This window comes from Heterocephalus glaber, unplaced genomic scaffold, assembly GCF_053883595.1.
Source record: "Heterocephalus glaber isolate CG9 unplaced genomic scaffold, H.glaber_assembly_v1.0 deba00000818, whole genome shotgun sequence".
NCBI classification, from domain to species: Eukaryota; Metazoa; Chordata; class Mammalia; order Rodentia; family Bathyergidae; genus Heterocephalus; species Heterocephalus glaber.
In genome coordinates this window covers 14,216,387-14,242,988 of record NW_028258164.1, presented here as the reverse complement: position 1 = coordinate 14,242,988, position 26,602 = coordinate 14,216,387, and the positions used below count along the sequence as shown (strand labels likewise).

At 52.7% G+C, this 26,602-nt stretch overlaps 1 protein-coding gene across 1 annotated transcript; it reads left to right on the top strand.

The window, feature by feature from the left end:
- Positions 1 to 6,163: 6,163 nt before the first annotated feature.
- On the top strand, positions 6,164 to 26,384 carry Gbx1 (gastrulation brain homeobox 1). Its single transcript, XM_004860526.3, has 2 exons — positions 6,164 to 6,904; positions 23,961 to 26,384. The coding sequence occupies exons 1-2, from the start codon at positions 6,226 to 6,228 to the stop codon at positions 24,512 to 24,514; spliced, it is 1,233 nt and encodes a 410-aa protein (XP_004860583.2). The 5' UTR covers positions 6,164 to 6,225; the 3' UTR covers positions 24,515 to 26,384.
- The last annotated feature ends 218 nt before the right edge of the window (positions 26,385 to 26,602 follow it).

Genomic DNA, 26,602 nt, shown 5'->3' with positions numbered 1-26,602 from the left:
AATTGTCACCAAGAATGTATTGGCAAATGCCTGCCGGGTAGGTGGTGCAGAGGGGACAGGGTAGTAAAAGAGGGAGGAGGGCCTGTCCGGGAGCCACAGAGCAGCCAATCAAGTGTACTGTGATCCGTGATGTCAAGGGTCCTCGGACAGTTCCGGGCTCCGAAATGCGCATGCCCTGAAGCGCGCAACTTTTCCCTCCAACTGCTGTGGGGGCGGGATGGGGGCGTGGCCTGACGGAAGGGCAAAGCCTGGTCGGAGCAGGGTCCAATGGAAGGGCTTGGCCTGCTCGGAGGGGCGTGGCCTGGGTGAGAGAACAGTTTGCAGAGATAATCTGAGTTTGAAGCCCGGGACTTTGAGGACAAGCGGAAGTGAGCTGCCCAGGAAGTGAGCCAGCCCTCACGTATCCTGGATCGACCAGCCCTCCTGGGCTTCAGGTTCGGGTTCTGGACCGCCCCAAGGTGGAGACACAGGGCCAGTTTGCTCCTTGCACGCCTAAGTTCCAGGCCCCACAGGCGTGGGGTTGGGGGGACCCAGCCTTGCCCTCCGCCGAGCAGACAGGAGCAGGTATCACACCGGAGAAGCCTAGGGGGACATAGAGGGTGACGGGAGAGTAGCCTAGGAACTATTTTAGTAGGTGACAGGGAAACGCACTCATTAAGGAGGTGACATTTAACCTCAGGTCTGATGACAAGGAACCAGACCTGTGGGTAGAGTGAGGAAGAGCAGGAGAGCTCCCTGAGCGGACAGAGGTCTTAGAAGATCACTTTGAGTTGGCATTGTGGCACCTGCCTGTGATCCCAGCATTCTCAGAGGCTGAGGCAGGAGGATCGCCATTTTGAGTCCACCTGAGCAATTTATTGAGGCCCTGTCTCCAAAAAAAGTGCAGGACCCCCAGTAATCCCTGGTACCACCAAAAAGAAAAAAAGTCACTTTGGCTGGCTGCTGAGTGGCTTGGAGTAGAGGAGGCCACAGAGAATCAGGGAAAATAGTTGGGAGGTGACTGTACCATTTCAAGCAAGGAATGAGGTTCTAAGTAGTAAGCGAGATTTGGGGTTTTTTATGGGAACTGATGGAACTTGACCGGGGCCAGAAGAGGGCCTTAGGGTCACTTAGGATGGACTGGGAGTAGGGAAGGTGTGTGAGGGAAGCTGGGGAGTGGGGAGGACAGGGGACAGGGAGGACCTGCCCTTCCTGCCAAGCAGGGGTGCATGTCCAGGGGGTCTGAGCTCAGACAGAGGGGAGAGTCAACCCCTCCCCATCCAGGTGGGGGGAGGCATGAAGCCGGGGGACTTGCATCCCTGCTACCCTGGGACTGTAAAGGACCACTGAGGGGCAGGGGGTGCTTGTGCCTTATGACCCCCTGCCAGCTGGGCAAGGGACACCCCATATCTTTTGGGGGGATGGCTGGGACTCACTAATGGAGCAGACATGGGGCTGGAGGCCTCCCTGTCTTTTGGGCTTAAACAGCTGGTAGATGATGGTGCTAATTCCTGAGGTGGGGACAGCAGCACCAGGAATCAAAAGGGCTCTGCTGGCTCTGCTAAGCCGGAGCTGCCTGACAGACATCACAGAGGGCTCGCAGTGCAGAGGGGTGAATAAATGGGGTTCACTGGCTGTAAAAGATGTTCAAGAGGTCCTGTTCTAAGAGGTCCGACCTGACTCTCAGGAAACAACTTTCCTGAGGGTTCTGCTTATGACTTTTGATGGAAATTCTATTTTAGTCCATCCACTGTTTTCCTGTTTTGTTTTTTTGTGACAGGGCCGCGACACGTAGTCCAGGCTGGACTTCAACTCACTATGTACCCTACACAGGCCTCAAACTTGCGATTCTCCTGTCTCAAGCCTACTGAGTGCTGGGTTTACAGGGGTTCACCACCACACCCGGCTCAGTCCATCCACTTTTTTTTTTTTTTTTTTTTTTGGTACCAGGGATCAAACTCGGGACCTTGCACTTGTGAGACAGATGGCGGAACCACTGAGCTAAATCCCCGGCACCTACAAGTCCATCCACTCTTGCTCATTCTCTGCTTCCTGAGCCCCAGGTGTTAGGTACTAGACATAGGGCTGTGCATGAGACATGTTCTTGCCCTCAGTGAATTCTCCATCGATCCCAGGAACAGTGTGGGAATTAATCACAACATAAGGAGCAATGAACAGAAGGCAAAACAACTGTGGGCACAGGGACTGAGGGCAAAGAGGAAGGCAAGGAGTGGGGTAGGGGGGCATGGTGCCTGCTCTCCAGTGATGAGAGGGGAGGGGGTTGGGTGTGGGAGGGCTTGGCTGAGTGGGGAGGGAAAGAAAGGCGGTGGAGCAGTGGTCACTATGTGGAGGCCGTGCCTAGCACTGTCCCTTGCCAAGGGGATGCCAGGAAGGTCCCCTCTGGGGTCAGACAGGAGACACTGGCAAGCCAGGGAGCTTCCTCCCCAGCCTCCTGGCTGTCGGTCCCGCAGGCCCAGAACCTCTCCCCGGTAATTGCTTTCCATAATGTGTTTGCTCCAAACCAATTTCACGCCTCCGTGAGGACTCCGCCCTGCACTGGAGGCGCGGACCTCTCTACCAACAGCCTACTCGCGTGTGCAAACGTGGGCTCACACAGCACGCATGCAGGGCGACAGATCCACGGGGTCCGAGGACCTGGGCACAGCAAAAATGCAGGAGCCTACCCACACACACACTTTAAGACACTCGTGTCCAATCCCCACCCCGCTCTGCCCAACTGGTGCATTCACAGAGAAGCACCCAGAGCTTGGCTCGCTCGCTTGGTCGCGTTCCTTTGCCCTGCGCGCGACTCTTGCCTAACACCAGGGGGCGCTGTAGCACCCCACGCTTCCCTCGCGGTGACTGCAGTCTCACGCTGCTGCCACCAGAGGGGACCCGCGCACAGAGCCCAGTGCTGCCCACTGGTCGGGGACTCTCTCCAGCCAATGAGTGAGGCCGAGATGTAGACCTGTTGGCTTTGACTTCAGAACATTTTGCTCCTTCTTAGCGTCCTAGCGGGGACCCCAGTGCCTGGAGAGGGCAGATGATGAGGTTCTACAAGGACATGAGTACTGCTCAGGATCCAGTAGGAAAACCGGAGTTTCCTGCGGGTAAGGAATGTGCGAGCCACAGCATCTGTCCTTGGTACTGATGGTCGTGCTGGGGGAGCTGCTGATTTGTAAGATGAGTCCTTCCATTCCGGACCACTCTACCCTTGCCTTTTCACGGCAGTAAGAGCTCATTTTGAACGGCGTTTCCTCATGTTCACGTGATCCTTGTCTTGTGGCTGGCTGCACAGAGAAGAAAACAGTCACTGTCTCGCACACATGGAGAAGCTGAAGAGGGGCCAAGGCCCCTCTGCACTGAGAGGGGCAGGCTCTTTACTTCCAGTAGTGGCTTTTACATTTGCTATGTAGCCTCCGTTCCACACTAGATGAAAGGGCAGCGAAAAGAAGTGGCCGCAGAAGTTGCCCCTAAGCAGGTGATGCTAGCTACTGAGTGAGTGTCCAGAACTGCGAAGAAGTCACACTTCATGGCCCCAGCACGGCGAGGGAACAGATTGAAAATACAAATAGGTTAGAACACACAGTATAGAAGACAGGGTCTCACAAGTATGAGCCACACCAGATCAATACCAAATCCTCATGGTCTCACAGCTCAGCTCAGAGCTGGTGGCCCACTGGGTTGTGTTGGCACCAGGCTATAAACCTGTACTCTCTTTGCCTGCCTGAGCAAAGAGTCTATTTCCTCATATAGTTGTGAACAATAGCTCTTGCCATGAGCTAAGTGACATCTTTAAGATCAGAGGCTCTTTACCCTTGACAACGAAGTGTCCCTTCTGTACCACCAGAGTGACAGGCTTAAGTGGCCTTTTACTGGTGAGACTGGCAGGAGGGCAATTTCAATATATATATCCTTTTGAGCTTTTGGAATTTTCTATGATCTGATTTTATTACCTATGCAAAAAAATGAATGCAATTACTTTTAAAAATGGCTCTTCTTTATGAGTTATTTGATTGGTTTGGAAACTGCACATACAGCTTTAATTGCAGTAATTGTAGCCTGAAGTTCCCTCCATAATTTCTCAAGTCAATAAGCCTCTATTATGTAGCCAACCCTGTAAAACCATCACACCAAGTACTTGACCCCTCACTTTCTTAGTACAACACGCATCTTTTTTTTTTTTTTTTTTTTTTTTGGTACCGGAGATCGAACTTGGGTCCTTGTGCTTGCAAGGCAGGTGGCAGAACCACTGAGCTAAATCCCCAGCCCAGTACAACACACTTCTGAAGTCTGGTCTTCCGAACTGATGTTCGGGGAAATACACGGTTGATTTCACAGAGTTGTTCTGAAGACTGTATTTAGACAGAATTTATCCTCCCACTTTAGTCGTGAAATAGGGGTTCCCAGAACTAAACAGAAGGACCTCTTCTTTCTCCACGGTGACTTATTTCTCCAGACCCATCCCTTAGAAGTTTCTCTGAGTTTAACATAGAGCTCAAGGTAGCTCAGGACTGCACAGAAATGACACTTTTCCATTCACTTCTCAGTCGAGGAAAAACGCAAGAAAGGGCCCTTCTTGAGCCCTGTCCTCTCCCTCGGTGCCATCCTGTTGACTGTGTCTTCCAGGGCACTGATTTTAAGTCCATCAGCCAGATGACTGTGTTCACAAGACCAACGCTCCTGATTGGAACCAATGTCAGAGACTCTGGGCCCTTCCTGCTCTGCTCTGTCCCAGTGGGCAGCTCTGGGCTCTTTGGTACAAGCTTTCCTCCTTACCTGGACCAAATCGCTTGTCCTACCTAATGTGTCTCTTCCTAAACTCGCCTGGTTTTGCTATTCTTCATTTTACCAGCGCTGCTCCCCCTGGCCCCACCTGAATGACAGTTTGCAAGTGACCCAGTGATGCTGGCTTTGGCCAGGCTGGCTCTATGTGCTAATGCTGGGGTCTCTCTCTGCTGTCAACTTCCCCGACTGAAGCCTCTTTTACCCACTGACCTGAGCTGCCTATGGAGCCAAAGTCCCTGTGACTTTTGCCTCTAGATTGACAACTCCACTGCTGGGAATCAGGAGAGGGACCATAAAAGGAGCCACCATTTCTGTATCTGAGAATGGGGGAGGTGAGCAGAGTCATCCGCAATTAGCGGATAATTAGCGTTGCTGACCCTCGCGGCTCATCAGCACTCCTGGGGCCAGCCCCCAGCAATCAGCCAGGGCAGGTCGAGAGTGTCAGGCCCGGGAATGAATAGGGCTCATCAGCGGCGCCGGAGCCGGAGCCAATCAGGGAAATTAATAGCAGGAGAGAGGGAGAGAGGGAGGGAGGGAGATGAGACAGACAGACAGACAGGAGATAAAGACAAGGAATGAGAAAACAACAACAACAATAAAACAGTAAGACGGACTGAGATAGGGATGAGAGATGGGGAAAAGCTACTCAAGTAAGAGGAATCGGAATGAAAACGAAGGCTGGAAGGGGGAGAAGCGGGAGAGGAAGGAAACGGTGGTAAAGGATGGGAGAGAGGAGAAGGGGGCGAGGTGGAGGAATGGTAAGTGCGTGGTAGGGCGCTACTCGAGGAAATAACCCCGCAGGGCTCAGAGGAAGAGGTTGAGTGAAGTTGGCCCCTGAGGAGGGGACGGGCGGATGCCAAGAGAATAGAGGCCAAGGAAGAGCACAATCGGTGGAAGACTCCTCCACAGGGGAGGAAGAGGCCCGGACCCTGGCCTAGGCTGCCTCCCGGCCCGAGCGCGCCCCCTGCCGCCGCGCCCGGGCTCCCGGGGTCCGCGCCGTGTGTTCGCTCCGGCCGGGGATGCACGCGGGGGGCGGCGCGGTCCCACGGAGAGCGGGGCGGGGCGGGGACGGGGCCGGGCTCCGGGCTGAGCCGTCCGGTCCTCGTCCGGCGAGCCGGGCCGTTGGGTCGAGCTGGGGGCGGGCTGGGTGCGGGTGCGGGGAGGGGACCGGCCCAGCAGCTGCCGCCGCCTCCTCGCCGGCCGGCCGCAAACTTTCACAAAGCGGCGAGTCCGGCCTCATCAATCTCCATTAATAATAGTTGGTTGGGCCGCGGGGGGCGGGCGGGGTCCCGGGCCGCGGCCAGGCGCTGGGAACCGCTGCGTGCAGGGAGCGCGAGCCGGGCGCGGCGGCGGCGGCGACGGCGGCGGCAGCGGCGGGCGGAGGGAGGAAGTGAAGCGTAATTTGAGGAAGATGGATGAGTCCGGAGGGCGACACCCCCGGCCCGCCCCTCCCTCCTTATGAGCGCGGCGGCGCGGCGCCGGAGCCACACTGCGCCGAGCCCGCGCCCCGCCGCCACCTGCCCGCCCGCCGCCTTCGAGTGCGCGCGGGGCGCCCGAGCCGCGGGGCGCACGGCGGCGCCCGGAGGGCAGCGCCCCGGGGCGGCCGCGATGCAGAGGGCGGGCGGCGGTGGCGCGGGCCCCGGGGGCGCGGGCGCAGGGGGCGCGGGCGCCGGCGGCCCGGGCGCCGCCTTCTCCATCGACGCGCTGATCGGGCCGCCGCCGCCGCGCGCCGGCCACCTGCTCTACACCGGGTACCCCATGTTCGTGCCCTACCGGCCGCTCGTGCTGCCGCAGGCGCTCGCCCCCACGCCGCTGCCCGCCGGCCTCCCGCCGCTCACGCCGCTCGCCTCCTTTGCCGGCCGCCTCTCCAACTCCTTCTGCGCGGGGCTGGGCCAGGCCGTGCCCTCCATGGTGGCGCTGACCACCGCGCTGCCCAGCTTCGCCGAGCCGCCCGACGCCGCCTTCTACGGGCCCCCCGAGCTCGCCAACGCCGCCGCGCGCAACCTCCCCGAGCCGGGCGCCCGCCGCACCGAGGGCGCCCTGGACGCCGAGGAGCTGCTGCCGGCGCGGGACAAAGTGGCCGAGCCGCCGCCGCCCCCGCCCGCGCACTTCGCAGAGACTTTCCCGAGTCTGCCGGGTAAGTGGCGGGCGCGGGGCGCGCTCGACGGAGTCACCCGCAGCGGGTCCGGGATCCGCGGAGCTTGCGGGCACCGACTCCAACCCAGTTCCCAACGCGGCGTTGCCGAGCCCACAGCCCACACTCCTCCGTCCCCAGAGCGCCGAAACCTCGCCAGAGACTTCCCAGCCTCTTCCAAGCCCGAGCCTCCCCAGAGCCGTCGCCCTCCAGCCTCGCCCAACGCCTCAGAATCCCTGCGGTTTTCTGTGTGCCAGGGTGGGTTGGCGGGGGCACCGAGGGCCCCAGGGAGAGGCACGTGGGGACAGCTGTCAGTCCGGCAAGGAGGGCCCGTCTGGCCCTGAGAAGATTGCATTGACCTGCTGAGCTCAGGTAGCCGCGCACAGGCAAAGGAAGGCTCTAAAGGTGCCTGTAGCTTCACCTTGGCAGCAGAGGTTACTTCTGAATGGGCAGCTTCGGAGCTAAGCCTTGAAGACCGGGTAGTGGCGCTCACCGCGGGGAACCAGGGCTGCAGGGAGGCCCAGAGGCCTTAGGCCGGGCTGAGTTGGGTGTGGCCCTAAAAACCCCAGTTGAGAATCTGGTGTCGATTCAGCTAGGAGATCACTCTGGGGCCCTGGGAAGGACGTCCTTTCCACAGAGGCCGGGTGAGCTGAAGGAAGCCTGTTTGGAATCAGTGCACTTAGAGCCCCCCTGCCCTCCCTATTGCTACTTAGCCCTTAGAAGCCAGAAAAGCTTTCTCCTGTCCAGGCAGATGCAGGTTTCTGAAATCCATAATTCAGACAATTTAAGAAAAATAAGCCCACATGCAAGTGTGGGGCTATGAAGCATCAACTTTCCTAGCATCAGGATGAATGTCCCCTGCTCGGCCATTCACCTCGTCCAGCTTAGCAGTGGAAATGACCCCAGAAGGCTTGGGCTGACTCCAGCGGAGGTGAGAAGGGGATCCCAGGGTCCTTGGCTGAAGAGGTCGTTCCCATTGACAGGTTCCTGGCCCTCCTCAAAATTGTGCCAGACCCCCAGGACTGCCACAGAGCAGGTCTCCCTCTTATCCCCCTTGGTTGTGGGCATTTGGGCTCTGGGGATTCAGCTGTTGTTTTCTTTTTGATTTGTACCTGAGTGCGCTGGGAGGCTCCCATGGCTGAAGTCAGAGCAGCTTGCCTAAGGAGGATCCTAGGGAAAACAGGAGCACCCAGAGATGGGAGGAAAAATGTCCACATGGGAGGGGATTGGGGTGGGGCAGAGAAGCCAGCAGGGTGGTCTTGAGGAGGATTTGTGGGGTTTTCTGAATAGGATAGGACAAAGGAAGGCAGAGGACTCCATCAAAGAGACAGTGAGGACGCTGTAGGGTCTGTGAGCAGAGTGGACACACCTAGAGAGGGAGAGCTGGGGAGAGGCAGAGAGGTCCCTAGGCAGAGAATGGGTGGGGGATGCTCAGACCACAGGAGAACAGCAGCTGTCTACACCTTGCGGTCTCCCCAGTTCTCATTTGGACCCATATGTATAATGGGGTTCTTTCCTGAGGCAGATGGAATATTGGCTATGAAATCAGATATTGATGGGGAGGAGTAAGCAGGGGAAAAGAACAGAAGAGAAGTATGGCGACTAGAAGAATAGAGGCAAGGAACAAGGAATGAACTTAGCACCTGTGTCAGGAGCAGGACTCTAGACTGGGTGAAAGGAAAAGGGAGCAATTTCACTGGACCAGAAGTTCTGTCCGGGGAGGCCTGGGAGAGGGCTAAACAAGAACACCAGGGCGTGGGAGAAAGTTTCACACTCGGAATGGTTTTCTTTAAAGGGTTTTCAGAATTGGGAGTGACGGGGAACTGGGATGTACATGGATGATGGAGGAAAGTCTTCATTAGCCGAGGAGACTGTTGGGAGCCAAAGCAGAGAATTGAGTTGTTCTTGAAAGTAGGCAAGAGCTTCGTCGCTGAGCATGCTGGGAGGGAGACCTTGCAGGGGAAGGCTTTGAGAGTGACATGGTGAAGGTCATCCCTTAACCCTGGGGAGACACAGAACAGGTCCCGGTGGGCAGAGCAGTCTGGAAAGCAGGCTCCAGAAGGGACATCCAGAGGGTGCAGGGCTGGGGTTGCCTGAGCCTGGTGACTGGACTGTCTACCCCTCCCGAAGCAATCCTAGCCCTCTCTCCACGGCCACTCTCACCCACCTTTCCAATTGTGGGTGTTCCCTGAGATGGCTGCAAAAAGAAAATATGGTTCCAAAATGTTAGGCATCTGATCCATTTGGGGAGTGAGAGTGCACTGCCTGTGTAGGAATGGTGGGAAATTAAACGCACCACTTTGGGATCATCTGGGAGTATTTGGGATGAAGTAGGGGAGTTCTCTGTGGGGAATAATAGGATTAGGCCCTTCACATCAGAAGGGTCTGGGGAAGAATGCAGGATTTAAGGTGACAAAGGAAGAATTGCTCTCCTATTGGGGTTGGACACACAGAACTGAAGTTATTAATTTACAATTGTTTAATGGCTTACAATTACCAGCCCATTTAAGTGAACTTACAGTGAAAATAGACCCATTTTTTTTTTTTTGGTACCAGAGGTCGAACTCGGGACCTTGCACTTGCAAGGCAGGCGGCAGAACCACTGAGCTAAATCCCTGGCCCAAGATAGACCCATTTGAGGGGTGAATAATGAAGTTCTTTTTTGGGGGGGATACTGGGGATCAAACTCACGACCTTGTGCTTATAAAGCAGGTGCAGTGCCACAGAGCTAAATCCCTGGCCCCATGCTGTTCTTTCTCTTTCTTTCTTTTTATTTTTTGGTACTGGGGATCGAACTCGGGACCTTCCATTTGTGTGGCAGAACTACTGAGCTAAATCCCCAGCCCTCTTTTTTTTTTTTTTTTTTTTAAATTACAGGGACTTTTTCTTTCAATTGACCGAGAGTTGAGACAGATACCACTTTCTTACTCCAATTGATGAAGAATAAACAGAACTTCATTATGATCTGATTATAGGAGTAGAAGCTGTGTCAACAGATGATTAGAATTACTGTGCATAGAAAGAATGGGGTAGAGAGCTGTTGAGTATGGGAAATTGAAAAGAACCCTAGGTTTGGAGCATAGTGAGCTATGGTGTTAACTGGGGCAGGTCTTTTAGTAGAAGTGATAAGGAAGAGAGAATTCTGAACTGGTTGGGAAGATTAAAGTATGAATCAAGAAGGCTGGGGTGTAGTGCAGTGGTATAATGCTTGCCTCGAATGTGTGAGGCCCTGGATTCCATCCCCAGACCTGCAAAAAAAAAAAAAAAAACCAGTATGAATTAATGGCAGAGCCTAGAAGAGTGCAGGCTAGTAGAAGTATAATACAAGCCATACACGTAATTTTAAAAGTTTTTACTAGCCACATTTAAAAGGGAAAAGAAACAGGTCAAATTGATTTTAAGAGTACATTTTATTTTAATCCAATATGTTCAAAATATTTTCATTTTACCACTAATTTATATAAATATTGTACTTTTTTGGTACCGGGGATCAAACTTGGGACCTTGCACTTGCAAGATAGGCGGTGGAACCACTGAGCTAAATCCCCGGCCCTTATATAAATATTTTAATGAGATATTTGTTTGTTTCTTTGGGATGTTGGTGTTTTTTTCCTTTGGTCCTGGGGATCGAACTCGGGACCTTGCGCTCTTTGGGTTTTTTTGAGACAGGATCTCACTATGTAGTTTAGGCTGCTTTTGAACTCACAATGACCCTCCTGAGTGCTGGGATTACAGGCATGTGCCACCACGCCCGGCTTGTTATGTATTTTTCCTGTCCTCTTTTTGTACTAAGTCTTCCAAATGCAGTGTGTACTTTTGCACTCCCAACCCATCTCAGTTTAGTGTGGCCATGTTTCAGGAGGCTGGGAGCCTCCTGTGACTAGTGGTGACTGAATTCAACACAACACGTCCAGAGAGCTGTAAGGACAGAATCAGGTGAAAATAACAGGGGTAGGAGCTTCAGATTGGGATGCAGAGTGAGCCCTCGAATAATCATCGGGAATAATGGAGAGAAGAGAGTAGTAAGCTCCCCACAATAGGAAAGCACAGAATTTCCCCCCAGTAGGGCAGGTAGAGATGATCAGGGCATCTGCAGGTGCATGCAAGCCCTGGCTGAGTGGTATTGAAGCTGAATTGTGGTGAGCAAAATGCTGTGCAGATCTGCGTCACGGAGACACAGCACGAAGAGGATGCTGACTGCCGTGGGGAAATGCAGAAGGAAACTTGAGATCAGGAGTGTACAAGCAGTGTTCATCCGTGGAGGAAAAGGTTGGGCTGCTGAGCGCCAAAGGGGAAGGACGGAGGGTCGGAGGTTAGAGGGAGGCTAAAAAGAGGGAGGGATTGATGTAAGAGACAACGGCAACATTATTCAGGGGGAAGAGATAAATATATTTGTAGTCAGGGTGTTGTAGGAGGTAAGAGAATGTGATGGGACAAACAGAGGCGACAGTGCAGTGAACATTATTTTTTCAACCTGAACAGATAAAGATCCCAACTTTCTGAATCAGAGAGCAATAATAATGGTAATCACACAGGAGCCCAGGGAAACTGATATTAAGGGCTGATTGCTGCCAGCTAAGCCTCTGATTGTAGCTAGGGAACATTTTGGGTGACCACTAATTAATTTCTGAATAGGTAGCCACTGTGACTGAAGATACAGTGCTTCCTAAAGAGGCAAAACCAGGAAATGATCGAGCATTGTGGAACCAGAGACATCAGTTGTTAGAAACAAGAGGGAGGGTTTTCAGGGGTGGTGGAGACCCAGAGTATGTTTTCCTAGAACTTTGGGGGCAGAGCTGGCCCCAAAGTGAGTGTGTGGCACATGGACATTTAGAAAGAGGCAAACACTGCATTAACTTAGTGTGTTTCAGGGAGCATTTATTTAGGGCTTGGGATGCACAGGTTCGAGTCTCAGGTTTGTACCCAACGGCTTCGCAACTCTGGCAAGTCACCTATTTCCAGCAGGGGACATGTTATTGTGTGTCTATTATGGGCTGAGTGTGTTTGGGACACTTAGGGAGAGTTGATCATGTAACTTCTCTAGGTTTTGGTGTTGTCTTTTTGACCAAACTGTATTTGTTTGTTATTGGTTTTTTTGAGATAGGATCTCACTATGTAGTTCAGGCTGGCCTGAAACTCCCGGGGAACCTCTTCCCTCAGCCTCGCAAGTGCTGGGAGGACAGGCGTGTGCCACCACACCCAGCTTGGACCAACCATTTTTAATTTAGGTGATTTTTGATGTCCCTCTCAATACTTAGACCTCCATGTTGAAAGTTAACTCTAGAGACCCGATCTGTCAGGAAAATTACATCTTTATTCTTACTAACTTCTAACTCAAGTTCAGTACTTCCTTTAATTATGAATGAAGGCCCCAATCAGCAACAACTTGTGAAGTTTTTGTCACTGATAAAAATCACAGATATTTTTATTTTATAGTCTTGGGCAGGGCGTGGTGACACACACCTGTAATCCCAGCACTTGGGAGGCTGAGGCAGGAGGATCACTGTGAGTTCAGGCCTGAACTGTCAAAAAAAATAAATAAAATAGGGCCAGGGATTTAGCTCAGTGGCACCTGGCCTGCCTGGCAAGCACAAGATCCTAAGTTCGATCCCGGTACCGAAATAAATAAATAAAAAAAATAAAGTTTATAGTCTTTGGAGAGATCTTGCTTAATGAATTAAATGTGATTATATCACAAAACAGTTTTAAATATTTGATAACTTGTATTTTAATATAATTGGTTTTTCAGTCAGATGTGATAACACACACCTGTAATCCCAGCTATCTAGGGGGCTGAGGTAAGAGGATCACAGGTTTGGACCCTGCCTGGGCAACTTAGTAATTTAGGGAGACCCTGCCTCAAAATAAAAAAATAAAGGGTTGGGGATATAGCTCAGTGCAAAGGCCCTGAGTTCAATCCCCAGTACTGCAAAACAAAACAAAATAAACAAAAAAACACTTTCCATGTAATCTCATGTGTTTATGTTACATATCTAAGAGCATCATTCTGGGAAGCGACTGGCAGGCTTATCCAAGCACCAAAGAAGTCACAACACAAAAAGAGCAAAGAGGCCAGCATGATGGCACCTGCCTGTAATCCCAGTACTCAGGAGGCTGAGGTAGGAGAATTGCCATGAATTCAAGCCCAGCCTGAGCAACATAGTGAGTTCAAGGCCAGGCTGAACTGCATAGTCAGAGTCTTTCTCAACATACTGCCTCCTCTCAAAAAGAGTAAAGAGCCCCTGGTGATAGGAGGACAGTTTTTTGAGGGGGTGCAGCATTCTGGGTGCCTTTGGCACAGTGAAGGTAACCCGGAGGGTGGGAGGAGGGCGGCAGCGGCTGTGGAAAGCAGGATAGACGAGTGTTGGAGATGAGGAGCAGAGTTAGGAGGAGTGAGGCGAGCGTGAAGTGTGTACTGGGAAGAATGGGAGAGGCAATTATTGGCATAATGAGGGGGAAATATTTTAATTGGAGAGAAGGAGGAGCATCATATTGCAAGCCAAGTGCCTTTGCATTGAGATAAATGCTCTAGCCAGAAGCTAGGCGAGAATTCTCCCTCAGCAGCAGTGGGGGAAGGAAAAGAAGGATCTTTTTTTGTGAAAGTCATTTCAAATTTGAAATAGAAAAGAAAAGGTAGGGTTGATGTGCAAAGGAGAAGGACTTAGGGATGATGAGAAAGGAATGATGGGGAATTCCAGGTAGAGCACAAGAGGCAAACTGTGTGGGGACAGCGGAGGACCCAGGTCTCTGCAGGCAGCCAGCAAGGCCACCAAAGCCACAGGAGGCAGGAGGAGGCTGCAGGTCTTCCCTGGAAATGCGACGGTCCCACCTGGAGGGATGTGGAGGGAATAGTCATGTGCAGACTGATGGGGAGGGTGGGCATGGACGAGGGTGCCTGTGGCCTGCACAGGTCGGAGACGGGTGTCTGGGAAGGGACAGTGTGTATGGCCACTGAGGAGGGTCCCGGTGCTAGGAGCAGGGCCTGTGGGAACCTGTGGGGATGAGGGCACTGAACAAAAAGCACTGGCAGGAAACGGGTCCGGGAGAAACAGGAGCCGCCTGGGGCCTGGGGATACCAGGACCGGTCACTCCCCCTCCTCCTGCTGATCCTCCTCCTCCTCTTCCGCTTCCTTCTCCTCCTAGCATGGAATCCAGGGTCTTCGCTCTGAGCCACATGCCCAGCCCTTTCTTTTATTCTTTATTTTAAAACAGGATCTCACAAAGTCACTAAATTGCCCAGACTGGGCTCAAACCCTCCTGCCTCAGCTTCCCAGAGTGCTGGGATTACAGAAGTGTTTGTCACCATGCCCAGCTCAGGTTACTTGATCGTGACCTGCAGAGAACATGAAGTTATAATCAGAGCCTTGGAGAAGTTGGCCCCTGTGAGCTGTGGGAAGAGTTCTGCTTCCAAGGGCTGGGGTGGAAGGAGGTGTGGGAGCCGGGGGAGGGTGGCAGGTGGAGGAAGGGGCACTCCTGGGGGGAGAACCACACACCTCACTCCAAGTGCGCAAGGCGAGGTCTTGGCCAAATCATAGTCTCTGTGTCTGAGCTGTGTCATTAGCAAAATGAGGGGTTTCAATGAGTTAATCGCCAAGGTCACTTCAGCTCTACAATGCTGCTTTCATCTCTAAGGATACTTTTATTAATGATCATTTCTTTATTGAAGAAAAAAAAAGAGGTGGCCTGACCCAAGGCCGAGGGAGGGGGGTGGCTGGGCTTCCTGGGGCTGCAGTAGAGGAAAAGGCCGCTGGCTGGTGCGTCTTGGGGTGAAATCAGGCCAGGGCCTTAGTGTGGCAGAGGCTTTGCCATTGGGAATTGGGGAGGAGGCGCCAGAGCCATGGCTGTCATAGCCACCGTGTGAAAGGAGAGAGGGAAGCTGGGCGTGGTGGTCCACACCTTTGATGCCAGCCCTCAGGAAGCTGAGGCAGGAGGATCCCTGAGTTCAAGGCCAGCCTGGACTACATAGTGAGACCCTGTCACTTTTCATATGGAATCTTAGTAATGTGTGTGGTGGAGCACAGGGCAGGACAGGCTTTGGCCAAGACAGCTGGGCACAGATCAGGGTGCCCCTCTTCCTTTGTGATGCACAAGGAAGTCCTAACCTTCAGGGTCTCAGTGTCCCTGCCACTGAAATGAGGGCAATAGTGCCCTGAGTTGTGGGGCCACCATGGGGATCTTCGTGCAGCTTCCTGAAAATAACAGGTGTCGGCCGAGTACAATCACTGTCCTTGCAGTTGAAGAGGGGTGAGGCCTTTCAGGGGATTCAGTCAGAGAGCGTGCTGTCCTGGGGGCCATGTAGGAGGGATGACAGTGTCCTGCTGAGGATAAATGGCAGGTTTCCTCAAAATGCACAATGAATGTTTAAATAAGAAAATGTGTCAGGCGTGGTGGTGCATCCCTGTAACCCCAGCTCTCAGGAGACGAGGCAGGAGGATCTTCTTTAGGTCCAGGCCAGCTTAGGCCACATAGTGAGTTCAAGGCCAGCCTGGACTACATAGCAAGACCCTGTCTCAAAAACAATTTTTTAAAAAATATTTATTGCAGTAAAAAACATTGGCATTAATTCCCCTCAGAATCCTCACTTCAAGCATACTTAGCCCATGGTTCTTCCCACTTTCTGAAGCAGTTCTGGAAGTCTTCTTTCATGAGTGTCTTTATGAGGAGTGATCAAAAATATTGTGAAAGCTGGGGATTTAGCTCAGTGGTTCTGCCGATGCCTCGCAAGCGCAAGGACCCGAGTTCTATCCCTGGTACCAAAAATATATGGTGAATGCTGCTACCTAGTGCCATCAACAAAAAGGCAGGCTCATGAAAGCACAACAGCGTCCTCGTCCACTGTATTCACCAGATCTGGCACGGCGCAACTTCTGGCTCTTCCCCAAATTCAAAATGAAAGGTGAACGATTTGAATCCATTCAGGACATTGAAGCACCCAGGGCAACACAACTAAAGACACTCCTATCTCTTTTTTTGGTTTTTGCTACTGGAGATTGAACTAAGGACCTCGCACTTGCCAGGCAGGCACTGTGCCGCTGAGCTAAATCTCCAGCCCACCACTAAAGACACTCCTGAAAGAGGACTCCAGGGCGGCTGCAGAAAGCAACAAGAACCATGGGATAAGTGTGTTCAAAGTGAGGAGAGGAATTTGAGGGGGAATAAATACCAATGTGTCCTTTACTGTAATACATTTTTAAAAAATAAGCGTTCACTGTATTTTTTAATCGTACCGAGTGTTTCTAGAGAGGATGGCATAGCACTCTGATCTGAGAACTGTTCTTGCAGGGACAGCAGGAGAGGGTGCAGTGCTGAGCCTGACAGGGCTGGGTTTCTGGCTCATTCTTGGCTCCTTCTCCTTGTTGGGGCTTCCCTGTCACACCAGAGTCCTCTGTGGCTCCTGAGGCTGCCTGGACCCCCTCTGCTGTGCCCTCAGGGTCTGTCCACCCTTCCTCTCCATTAAGAATAGCCTCTCCTGCCAGGTTCTTAGCTCAGTGGCACCATGCCTGCCTCGAAAGCACAAGGTCCTGAGTTTGATCCCCAGTACAAAAAAAAGCCTCTCCTTTTTCTCCCCTCAAAATCCCTGCTCCTTTTTATGTCTGGTCTCTGATATGAGGAGCAAAGCTGTAGGATTAAGCTAATTCACACTCAGGTGGATTCAGATTTTTAAAATTTATTTATTTTTTAGAGACAGGGTCTCACCGTGTAGTCTTGAACTCACTGTGTAGCCCTGGTTGGTCTCAAGCTTGCAGAAATCCTCCTGCCTCAGCCCCCTGAGTGCTGGGATCATAGGCATGCGCCACCACACCTGGCTTGATTTAGGAGATTTTTAAGAGTCCAAATGAATTTCAAACTGATGGGATTTTTGGTGTTGTTATTCTGAATAATTTCAATTAAGAGAATAGATTTGGATGGAGGATGTGTAGATGTGAAGTTGGAGACTTCTGGCCCTGGAGTTGGGCAGCCATTGCCACTAATTTAGGCGAAAAGGGAAATTTATTGATTCCTGTGACTGTGAAGTACCCTCATGGATCCAGAAATGCAAACAGTTGGGAGGCTGAGGCAGGAGGATCTTGAGTTCCAGGCCAGCCTGGGCTATGTAGTACATTCAGGATGACTGATGTCCCCAGGAGATAGCATGCTGAGATTGGTCAGCACCAGTTCATGTGGTCAGGCAGGTAGCAAGGTGTGATTCACAGGCCTGCCAAGCCTGGGGCAGAGCCAGCCACTGAACAAAAGTGGAATGGGCCTGGGCTGGGACTACAGCCCAGAGCAGATTCTGCATCAGCCACCAGGAAGGACCAGGAGGGGCCCCCTCTCCCTTGCAGGATTAGGGAGCAGCACTGAAATGCACAGCGTTCCCCTGGCATGCCGAGGAGTCCAGGGACAGGTGGACGGGCCCAGATGTGGGTCTGAAGCCAGGCTTCAGGGGGGAAGCCGAGGGAGATGAAGAGCATCAGAATTCCTACCCCTCCATAAGCTGGCTCTTTGCTCTATGCTGCATAGAAAGAGCTCTGCTAGCCTGAAATCCTAGCTACTCAGGAGGCTGAGGTAAGTGGATGACAAGTTTGAGCCCAGCCTGGGCAATTTAGTAACTTAGCAAGACCTTATCTCAAGAATAAAATAAAATAAAAGGCTGGAGATGCAGCTCAGTGAGGAGGCTCTGGGTTTAGTCCTCAGTACTGAAAGGCAACAACAACAAAGTCACACTCTTCAGCTATTTCTAAAGTTTAGCAATTTTAAAATTTATTTATTATTTTTATAGTACTGGAGATTGAACTCAGTAGTATTCTGCCACTGAACTTCATCCCTAGTCCTTTTTATTTTTTATTTTGAGACAAGGTCTTACTGTCACCCAGGCCAGACTAGAACTTGAGTCCTCCTGATTCTGCCTCCCAAGTAGCTGGGATTATAGGCATGTGCTTAGCTGGCAATGTCATTTTTTTTTTTGTACCGGGGATCAAACTTGGGACCTTGCGCTTGCAAGGCAGGCCGAAGCACCACTGAGCTAAATCCCCAGCCCAGACAATGTCATTTTTAAAGTTAGAAAATATATTTTCCAAATAGAACATTGACTGACGAGATTATTACAGCATACAGACTAGTAAGTACAGGGAGGGAAAATGGGAGAAAGTAGCTTGTTACAGGCCAGACAAAGTTGGTGAGGGAGGCCTCTCTTATGGCAAATTTATTTATTTTGGATTTTTTGAGACAGGGTCTTGCTATATAGTCCGGGCTGGCTTAGAACTCACTGTGTAGCCCACACTGGCCTTGAACTTGCTGCAATTCTCCTGCCTCAGCCTCCTGAGCACTGGGATCACAGGCATGCTCCACCATGCTGAGCTTTCCTATGATAATGTTAGGAATGTTGTTGAGCATTTAAGGGCAGATTTTAGTGACTGGCCTAGTCTGTATTGATAGGGGAAAGGGATGAAGTCTACACTTGAGTTTGATAAGGGTATTTATCTAGTGAGGCACACAGGAAGAGCTGTTACTCCAAGTCAGAGGGGAGGGGAGGGTATTTATTAGAAGGGATGGAAGGAGCGTTAGCTGGAGATTTAGAAGACCAAGATTCCAGACATGGACAAAGCTCCTAGCTGCGTGGTTTAGGAAAATCATTTAATCTTCCTTAAACTCTGGTGTTTCTTCACCTGAAAATAAGATTACCAACTCTCCTGTTACTCACAATAGGAGCAGGAGATCTGCTGTGCTTCAGTGAGTTGCCTGAAGGTAAAATAAAATAGTAAGTGTGAAAAATATTTTGAAAAGTTCATGAAAGCTGGGAGTGGTGGTGCACCCCTGTAATCCCAGTGCTTGGGAGGCTGAGGCAGGAGGATCCCATGAATTCAAAGCCTGTCTGGAACATATAATGAGACCCCGTCTCCAAAAAAGAGAAGCCAGAGGTCACGCAAAGGTGCCGTTGGCAGTGGCCACGTTGATGACGTCATGAAAGGAGCTGCAATGGTGGCCTGAAGGAGTCACACTGCTCTTGTCACACCAAGGCTGAGAGGTCTCTAGGTAGTGGTGGAGAGGAAGCGTTACCTTGATTTAGAGAGCAGGATGCTGCAGGGTCAGGGAAAAGCAGTGAGAGGACGGGAAAGCAAATCCTCCTGGTCGCACCTGAAGTTGCGCAGGGAATGTGGCACTGGGACAGCGTGAAGCTGGGGGGTGGAGTCAAGTGTGGCACCACCTGTAAGCAAGCTGGTGTCTCGGTGATGGCACAGAGGCTGCTGCAGAGAAGAGCAGGAAAATAGCTCTGCTGACCATGATGATGAACGAGGAATGGGAGCCATGGCAACTATAATCTTTTTGGAGGATGAATTGGGGGCCCCCCTGTTTTGGGGGGGTTTGAGACAAAGTCTCACTATGTAGCCCAGGCTGGCCTCAAACTCGCAGCGATCCTCCTGCCTCAGCCTCCCAAGGGCTGGGATTACAGGTGACCATCACCAGGCCCAGGTAGCACATTCTTCTCGATACCAGTAACACCATTCCCACACACAAAGGGCGGGCCCTTTCTGGCCGTCTGCCACAACCAAATTGTTTTCAACTTAAACATTTCATTTTGCCAAAGGCGTTCTCATTAGAATCAGTATTTCTCATGTAAAATTTTCAGTGAAGTCTTTTGTCCATCAGTATTTTGTTCTTATCCACCAACAACGGCCTCTGCTGCAGAAATTTGCTGTTGCAGGTATTCTCGCTACCGAGTCCAATTACTCTAAATCAGATTTTGCAAATAGAAATTTTATCCAAAAAGATTGCTCCTGCTATCAGTGTCTAGTCAGTAACACAATTTTAAGGACAATTTTCGTTTCATTATTTGTGTCATTGATACTGTAAATCAGCTCAGAGAAAATAGTTTGCATTTTGCTCTTCTCGAATTCAGGGGAAACAGTAGGCCACTTGGGCTTGTGAGGGTGCCTCTCCCTTAGCTTATTATCCCTTCCTGGGCGGGTGGGTGTCCTCTGTCCCTTGTCCCCCTCCCTGCTGCACCTTTGGGTCCTTGGTGTGGCCCCTGCTGGAGCAAAGAGCCATGGACTTGCAGGAAATGCTGGCTGGGCTCCGGCTGCATCAATATGGGGCTAAAAGGTCGAGACGGGCTCCCTATGTAGCCCAGGCTGGCCTCATACTCGTGGCAACCCTCCTGCCTCAGCCTCCCAAGTGCTGGCTTTACAGGAATGTACCGCCAAGCCTGATCATGGGGATATTTTTTAAAAGTCTTTTGATAGTTCCCCATTTCCTCTAGTTTCTTTTTTTGGCACGGGGAATGAACTCAGGGCCTTGCGCTCGTCAGGCAGGTGTGGTGCCACTGAGCTAAATCCCCAGCCCCTCCTTTACCTATTTTCTATCTCCCTTCTTGAATATTTTCAGCCCCTTCACTTCGTCTGGCTCATCTTTTCCTCGTTCTGCCCCTTCTCCACCCCTCAAGGCCCAGCTTCAGGCCTGTCTCTGCCGGCTCCAGCCTGTCCTCTTCCCACCCCGTCCTCATTGTGGGTCTCACTCATGGCCCCACACGCTGTCCTCCAAGGCCTGGATGCCTGTGCTTTCACTCGCTGTCCATCCTGATTGCTGTCAGAGTCCTCTGTGTTGCGATCATAGAGGTGTGGAAGCCATCGACTGCCACTCCTGAGTCCCACCCGCATAAGGAGCCCGGAGTGGTGGGGCCCTGGCCGTGCTGCTACGAGGCTCCAGGTGGCTCAGAGGGTGGCCTCTCTGATCTGTCGAAGACAGCAATGAATGGGGGTCTCAGTGGCGCTGCTCGATCTGGGAGTGGGGAGCCCATCTCAGTCACTGTCAGCTTAGATTTATTGGCCACCCCCTGAGGGCCTGGCGCTGGAGTAAGAGGTTTTATCTTCCAAGCCCTGAAATCCAGTTTCTGTCTTTTTAGCACTGTTTAAAATATTGTACTATTGGGATGAGCTTCAGAAGCTTTTGTGGTTTGTTCTACAAAATGTGTTTTAAAAATTAAAGCCAGAGGGGCTGGGGATGTAGCTCGGTGGTTCTGCCACCTGCCTCAAAGTCCCAAGGTCCCGAGTTCAATCCCCAGCACCAAAAAAAAAAAAAAAAAAAAAAAAAAAAATTGACGCCAGAGGGTTTAGAAAGGGTGGTGGGACTGTCCTTCACTTCTTTCAGCACCCATGCTTTCCTCTGTGTGTGCAGCGTCCCAGACCTCCGAGACAGCGGGGCAGCTGTGTTCATGGGGTGTCCTACGGGCACTGGCTGGCTGGGTCTGGGGGAACCTCAAGATGGGCTCAGCAAGGGCAGGGACCGAGATGGAAAGGGAAAGAGAGAGGAAGACTGCTGGGCATGGTGGTCCAGGCCTATAATCCCAGCACTCTGGGAGGCTGAGGCAGGAAGATCCCAAGTTTGGGCCCAGTCTGGGCAACTTAGTGACTTAGCAAGAACTTATCTCAAATCGAAAAATAAAGGGCTTGGGGTGTAGCTCAGTGCAAATGCCCGGGGTTCAACCCCCAATATAGAAATAAACAAAGAAATAAACAAATGAGAGGGAGACAGGAGGTACACAGGAGTTGTCAGGGTCTCGACAGGTAGGACTTGAACTCACTGTGATCCTCCTGCCCTGGCCTCTCAAGTGCTGGGATGACAGAAGTGCACCACCATTCCTGGTTGTGCGGGTCATTTAAGAGACACAGAGTGACTAAAATAGATCTAAAACCCTGTCTTCACGGAGCTTGAGTTCCGGGAAAGGTTTGCCCGTAAAACAAATGCCTAAAGAGGGTGAACTGTTTATAGAAGCAGATGAACCAGAGAAGGGAGGAAAGGACTGTCAGAGGGGATCAGGGACAGCCATGCCATACAGGAAAAACCTGAGGGAGGCCAGGAATGAGCTGGGCAGGGACCCAGGGAAGACCCTGGACTCTGGGACGGGGGACGGGGAGGGGTGGTGAGGGCAAGCCGGAATGGGAGAAAAGAAGGCCAGCAAGAGACCTGCAGGTGACCTGGGTGTGGTCACGACAGAGCGGAAGTGAAGGGTGACATCAAGACTTGGTTTGGGGGGGCTGGGGATTAAGCTCAGTGGTTCCGGCGCCTGCCTTTGCAAGCACAAGGTCCCAAGTTCGATCCCCAGTACCAAAAATAAAACCCCAAAAGATTTGGTTTGGGCCTGGCGTGGTGGCACACAACTGTGATCCCCACTACTCTGGAGGCTGAGGCGGATCACAAGTTTGAGGCCACACTGGGCAGCATAATGAGACCTTGTCACAATTTTTTTCCCCTTCTTTTTGCAATTTTTTAAAAAAAGATTTGAAGACAGGGTGGTCAGAGTTCCCAGTAACTGAGACAGGGAAGTGGTGGGCACCTCGGCATCTTTAGGGAAAGGCTGTGGCCGGGGATGGAGGAGGGAGATGGCTAGGCTGACAGCTGGGGCCTGGAAGCTCTTTCTGCTGATGGTGCAGGCACCGGGCACACGGAGAAGGGGGCCAGCAGAGGAAGTGACTGTGGGAACAGCATGGGGACCCGAGAGGGAGGCCCTTGGGAGGGAAAGGACAGGGAGGAGGTGGGTTGGAGGGAGAGCAGACAGGGCTGAGACTCCTGCCTCTAAAGACATTTTGTGACCTGGTGTAAAAGTGGGCATGGATACAGCAACGAGGAGCCCGTGACCATACATTACACACAGCGTCACTTTGCCCTCTGTTGGTATTTTGAGACAAGGTCTTGCTCTTTAATCCAGGCTGATCAAGGTGATCCTCCTGCCTCAGCCTCCCAAGTGCTGGGACGACAGGCGTGTGCTACCACGCCTGGCTTGTCCTCTTGTTCCTTCCTATCTTTTGACTTTCTGTTGTTTCCTTTGGGCAGAAAACAAGGGAGTTTGTGCAACTCCAACATTGCAAGCCTTTGTAATGCATTTTTTGCAGTCCTGACAAGTGCATCTGTGCATAAGATGGAAACTAGTGGTCGAATTAAGATTTAGAATTATGTATGGATTAAAATGTTTAGATGCCTGGGATTATAAATCATCAGTAATCTACTAAATGAGCCCGAATTTCTTTTTCACCATTTTGTTTCCCTGTTACTCTTGTGCTTCTTCCTCCTCCTGGCCCCATGGTCCCACCAGTCCTTCCAGCCAACCTTGAGCCTCAAAGCCTGAGCAGAAGCCACTGACTACACTGCTAGGGTTGGCAGCCAGGGCAGGGGAAGGTGGGGAAGAGATGGTGTCATTTTAGAATTGAGGATCGGGACTGGGAATGGATCCCAGGCTGAGTAACTGGGAGGAAAGTCCAACCACAGACAAGGGGGTTGCATGTGGCTGGAAACCCCTTGTTCTGGCTAAGTGGTCTGGTTAAGAATTGGGAAGGGGAGCTGGGCACGGTGGTGCATGCCTGTAACCCCAGCCCTCAGCAGGCTGAGATGGGAGGATCGCCATGTGTTTGAGGCCAGCCTGGACTACATAGCGAGAGCCTGTCTCAAAACAAGAAACAAAGGCTGGTGGTATAGCTCAGTGGTAGAGCACTTACCTAGCATGCATGAGGCCTTGGGTTCAGCCCCCAGCACCAGGGGTGGAGGGTGGGATTTCAAAGGAGATTGGTGAGGAAACATCTGACTCCTGGGTCCTATGAACTTCCTGGATTCAGACTTGGGTGAGATAGGACCAGAGGACCCTGAAGGTCCCACCTGGAAATAAGATTACGGGCCCCGATCAAGTGGCAGGGGAAAGGCAGGGATCCAGCGCTGAAGTCAGGAGACAGCTCCTAGCAGCTGGGACAGATGCAGGTTCCTGGAGAACGACCACTTCCTCCTGGGACAGCAGGCCTGGGTTTGGAGTTGGCGCACAATCGGGGGACCCCAGCCCTTGGCCCTGGACTTACAGGAAGCTGGGGAGGTGGTGGGTGGGGAGGAGAATGAAGCGGGGTAGGAGGAAAGCTGGGGGTGGTCTATGGCCGCAGCTTCCCCACTCTGCCACCGGGAATCTGTGCTCATTAAAGCCTTTCTTCTCATTCTTTGTCTTCCCTAACCCTCTTCCTGTCCCCACCTGGCTCTGCCACCTCCGACCCCTCCTGCTTCCTGCCCCCCCACGCCCACCCTGTGCCTTGGCTTTTCATCCTTGCAGCGGAGGGGAAGGTGTACAGCTCTGACGAGGAGAAGCTGGAGACCCCCGCTGCTGACGCAGCCGGCAGTGAGCAGGAGGAAGAGGGCTCAGGCGGTGACAGTGAGGATGACGGTTTCCTGGACAGTTCTACAGGGGTGCCCGGGGCTCTTCTGGGACCTAAACGCAAGCTCAAGGGAAGCCTGGGGACTGGAGCCGAGGAGGGGGCTCCCGTAGCCACAGGGGTGGCGGCGCCTGGGGGGAAGAGCCGGAGGCGTCGCACGGCCTTCACCAGTGAGCAGCTCCTGGAGTTGGAGAAGGAATTTCACTGCAAGAAGTACCTGAGCCTGACCGAGCGCTCCCAGATCGCCCACGCCCTCAAGCTCAGTGAGGTGCAGGTCAAGATCTGGTTCCAGAACCGCCGGGCCAAGTGGAAGCGCATCAAGGCCGGCAATGTGAGCAGCCGCTCCGGGGAGCCTGTGAGGAACCCCAAGATAGTTGTGCCCATACCTGTGCACGTCAACCGCTTTGCTGTGCGCAGCCAGCACCAACAGATGGAGCAGGGGGCCCGGCCCTGATGCCCGGGGAATGCAGCGTGGAGGACCAGTTCCCGACTCGCTGGGTTCGGGGACCAAGGGGCCAAGGCGGACTCTGAGCCCAGAGAGGCCAGCTGTGCCCCTACCACTGCCAGGCTGAAGATGTGGGTGGTTGGCCCCAGACTGTTCCAGAGATCCCCAGGACTGGGGCTTCCGGTACAGGGGCTTGGGTTCTGGTGGCCAGAGCCCTGGGAACCATGGTGGACTCCTGGGGTGGGCGAGGGTGGGGTCACAGAGCCTCTGGGGCCTGAAGGTCTCTGACTGATGCCCCGAAAAGCTTCTGGCAAGTAGGAGTTCAGGGTAATTCCAGCCAGGCGGAGCACAGCTCCTTATTTATTTTGTGTAAAGTTTGTATATATGGAGCCATCGGTCTCTGTTCATCTGTCTGTCTGCACCTCTCAGAGGGACCAGGAAAAATCTGTTTCCTCCATCCTCCGCCAGAGCTCTTTCCATCCTCTTGCTCTGGGGTGGGCACTGACTGGCCTCTCTGGTACAAAAATGTGCAGTCTGTGGAAGTCATTCAGCTTCCATGTTTCCACTCACACCTCTTCCCTGAGCTCCGACCCAGCGACTCTGTCCTGTCCCCGGTAAACAGGCTCGCTTATTCTACCGGTTCTGCCTTCCCTTGGGAGTGGCAGCCGGCTCTAGGGTGAGACTCACTCCCACTGGTATTAAATTAAAGGGAAATTAAATCTGTGACCCTCATTTAGTTGTGGTTATGTTACCTGTCCTCTCAGTGGTGGGACAGGGTCATGGCTCCCTGGGCCCACTGTGAGCTCCTTAAAAAAGAGCTTTCATCCCCTCAGTGTTAATTGGCTCTCTCCTCCCCACTACACTGCTTCAGAAGCTCAGCTTCCACAGTGTCTTCTGTTATAGAACAAGTGTATTCAGAGGGCCACAGCTTATGGTTGTGAAAAGGTGTGCACGGCAGGGAAGACCACAGAGATAGGAGCCAGATAGGAGGTTTGGGATCAGAACTGTTGGCAAATTAAGCAACTGTGTTAGTGGACAAAGTCGACCCCTGGAGCAGGGCTCTGAGGATACAGCTGCAGACAGCAGGTGGTGGGGACTGTCACAGAAACCCACTGCGGCTGCTATCATGGTGGCAGGGCCTCTCGGGAGGGAACAGGACCTGTACTCATTAGAGAGGGAAGCTGGAGTGGGGAACAGGGCCACTGAGAAAACAGGCAGGCTATGGAGGTGGCAGGGAATCCCAGGAAGGCACTAAGGTCAGGGTCCAAGGGTCAAGTAACTGGCCAGCCTCCTCACCACAGGCCAACTTCTGGCTACTCCCAGTCCCCAGGGCGAAACTAGCCAGTGTCTCATCCACTCAAGCAGGTGGTGACACTGCGATCACCTCTCCCTGGCCTTCACTCCTCCCAGCTGGTAATGGGCACCCCACCACAGCAGCCCATAGTGGTGACTGGCCAGCAACAGGGATGTCACAGCCTTCCAGCGAAGGTCACAGGTCCAGGGGAGGCTGCTTCTGGTCCTCGGCTACATTTCAGCAGGGCTTGGGAGTTCAGCTGTCCTGACCCCAGCCTGGTCCTGCACACAACACCTACAGGGTCAGGCGCTTTTTGGATGAGCCAGGCAGAGGCTGATGATGACAGACGGTCCTCCCTTCAGCAAGGCTGGACCAGAGGCTCTGTGGCTGTGTGTGTCCCATGCAGCTGCCTAACCTGGGCCCGAAGGACTCAGCAGCCCAGGCAGCTGGCCTTTAGGAGACTTGAGGCGATCATTGCTGGTGTTCCCAAGTCCAGGAGCCGAGTCCTGCACACCTGTGGCCCATCTTTGCTCTTCATAGCCTTGCAAGAGGACGTGGACAAATAAAATCCGTTTCCTCTCTGAACAGTGTTCCTTGGTTATTTACCTACATGTAAGCAGGTCCCACCCAGAGCACCACCTACCACACCCACCATGTAGCCCAGGGGTTGCAGAACTTGGCCACCAGCAAAGTGGCCCCAAGGGTGGGGTTGACAGAGCAGCCAGGACCCAATCTTGGCAAGGTCTCGTCCTTCAGGAGCCAGGACAGAGGGGTCCCCAGGTCTTCCATGAATAACCAAGGGG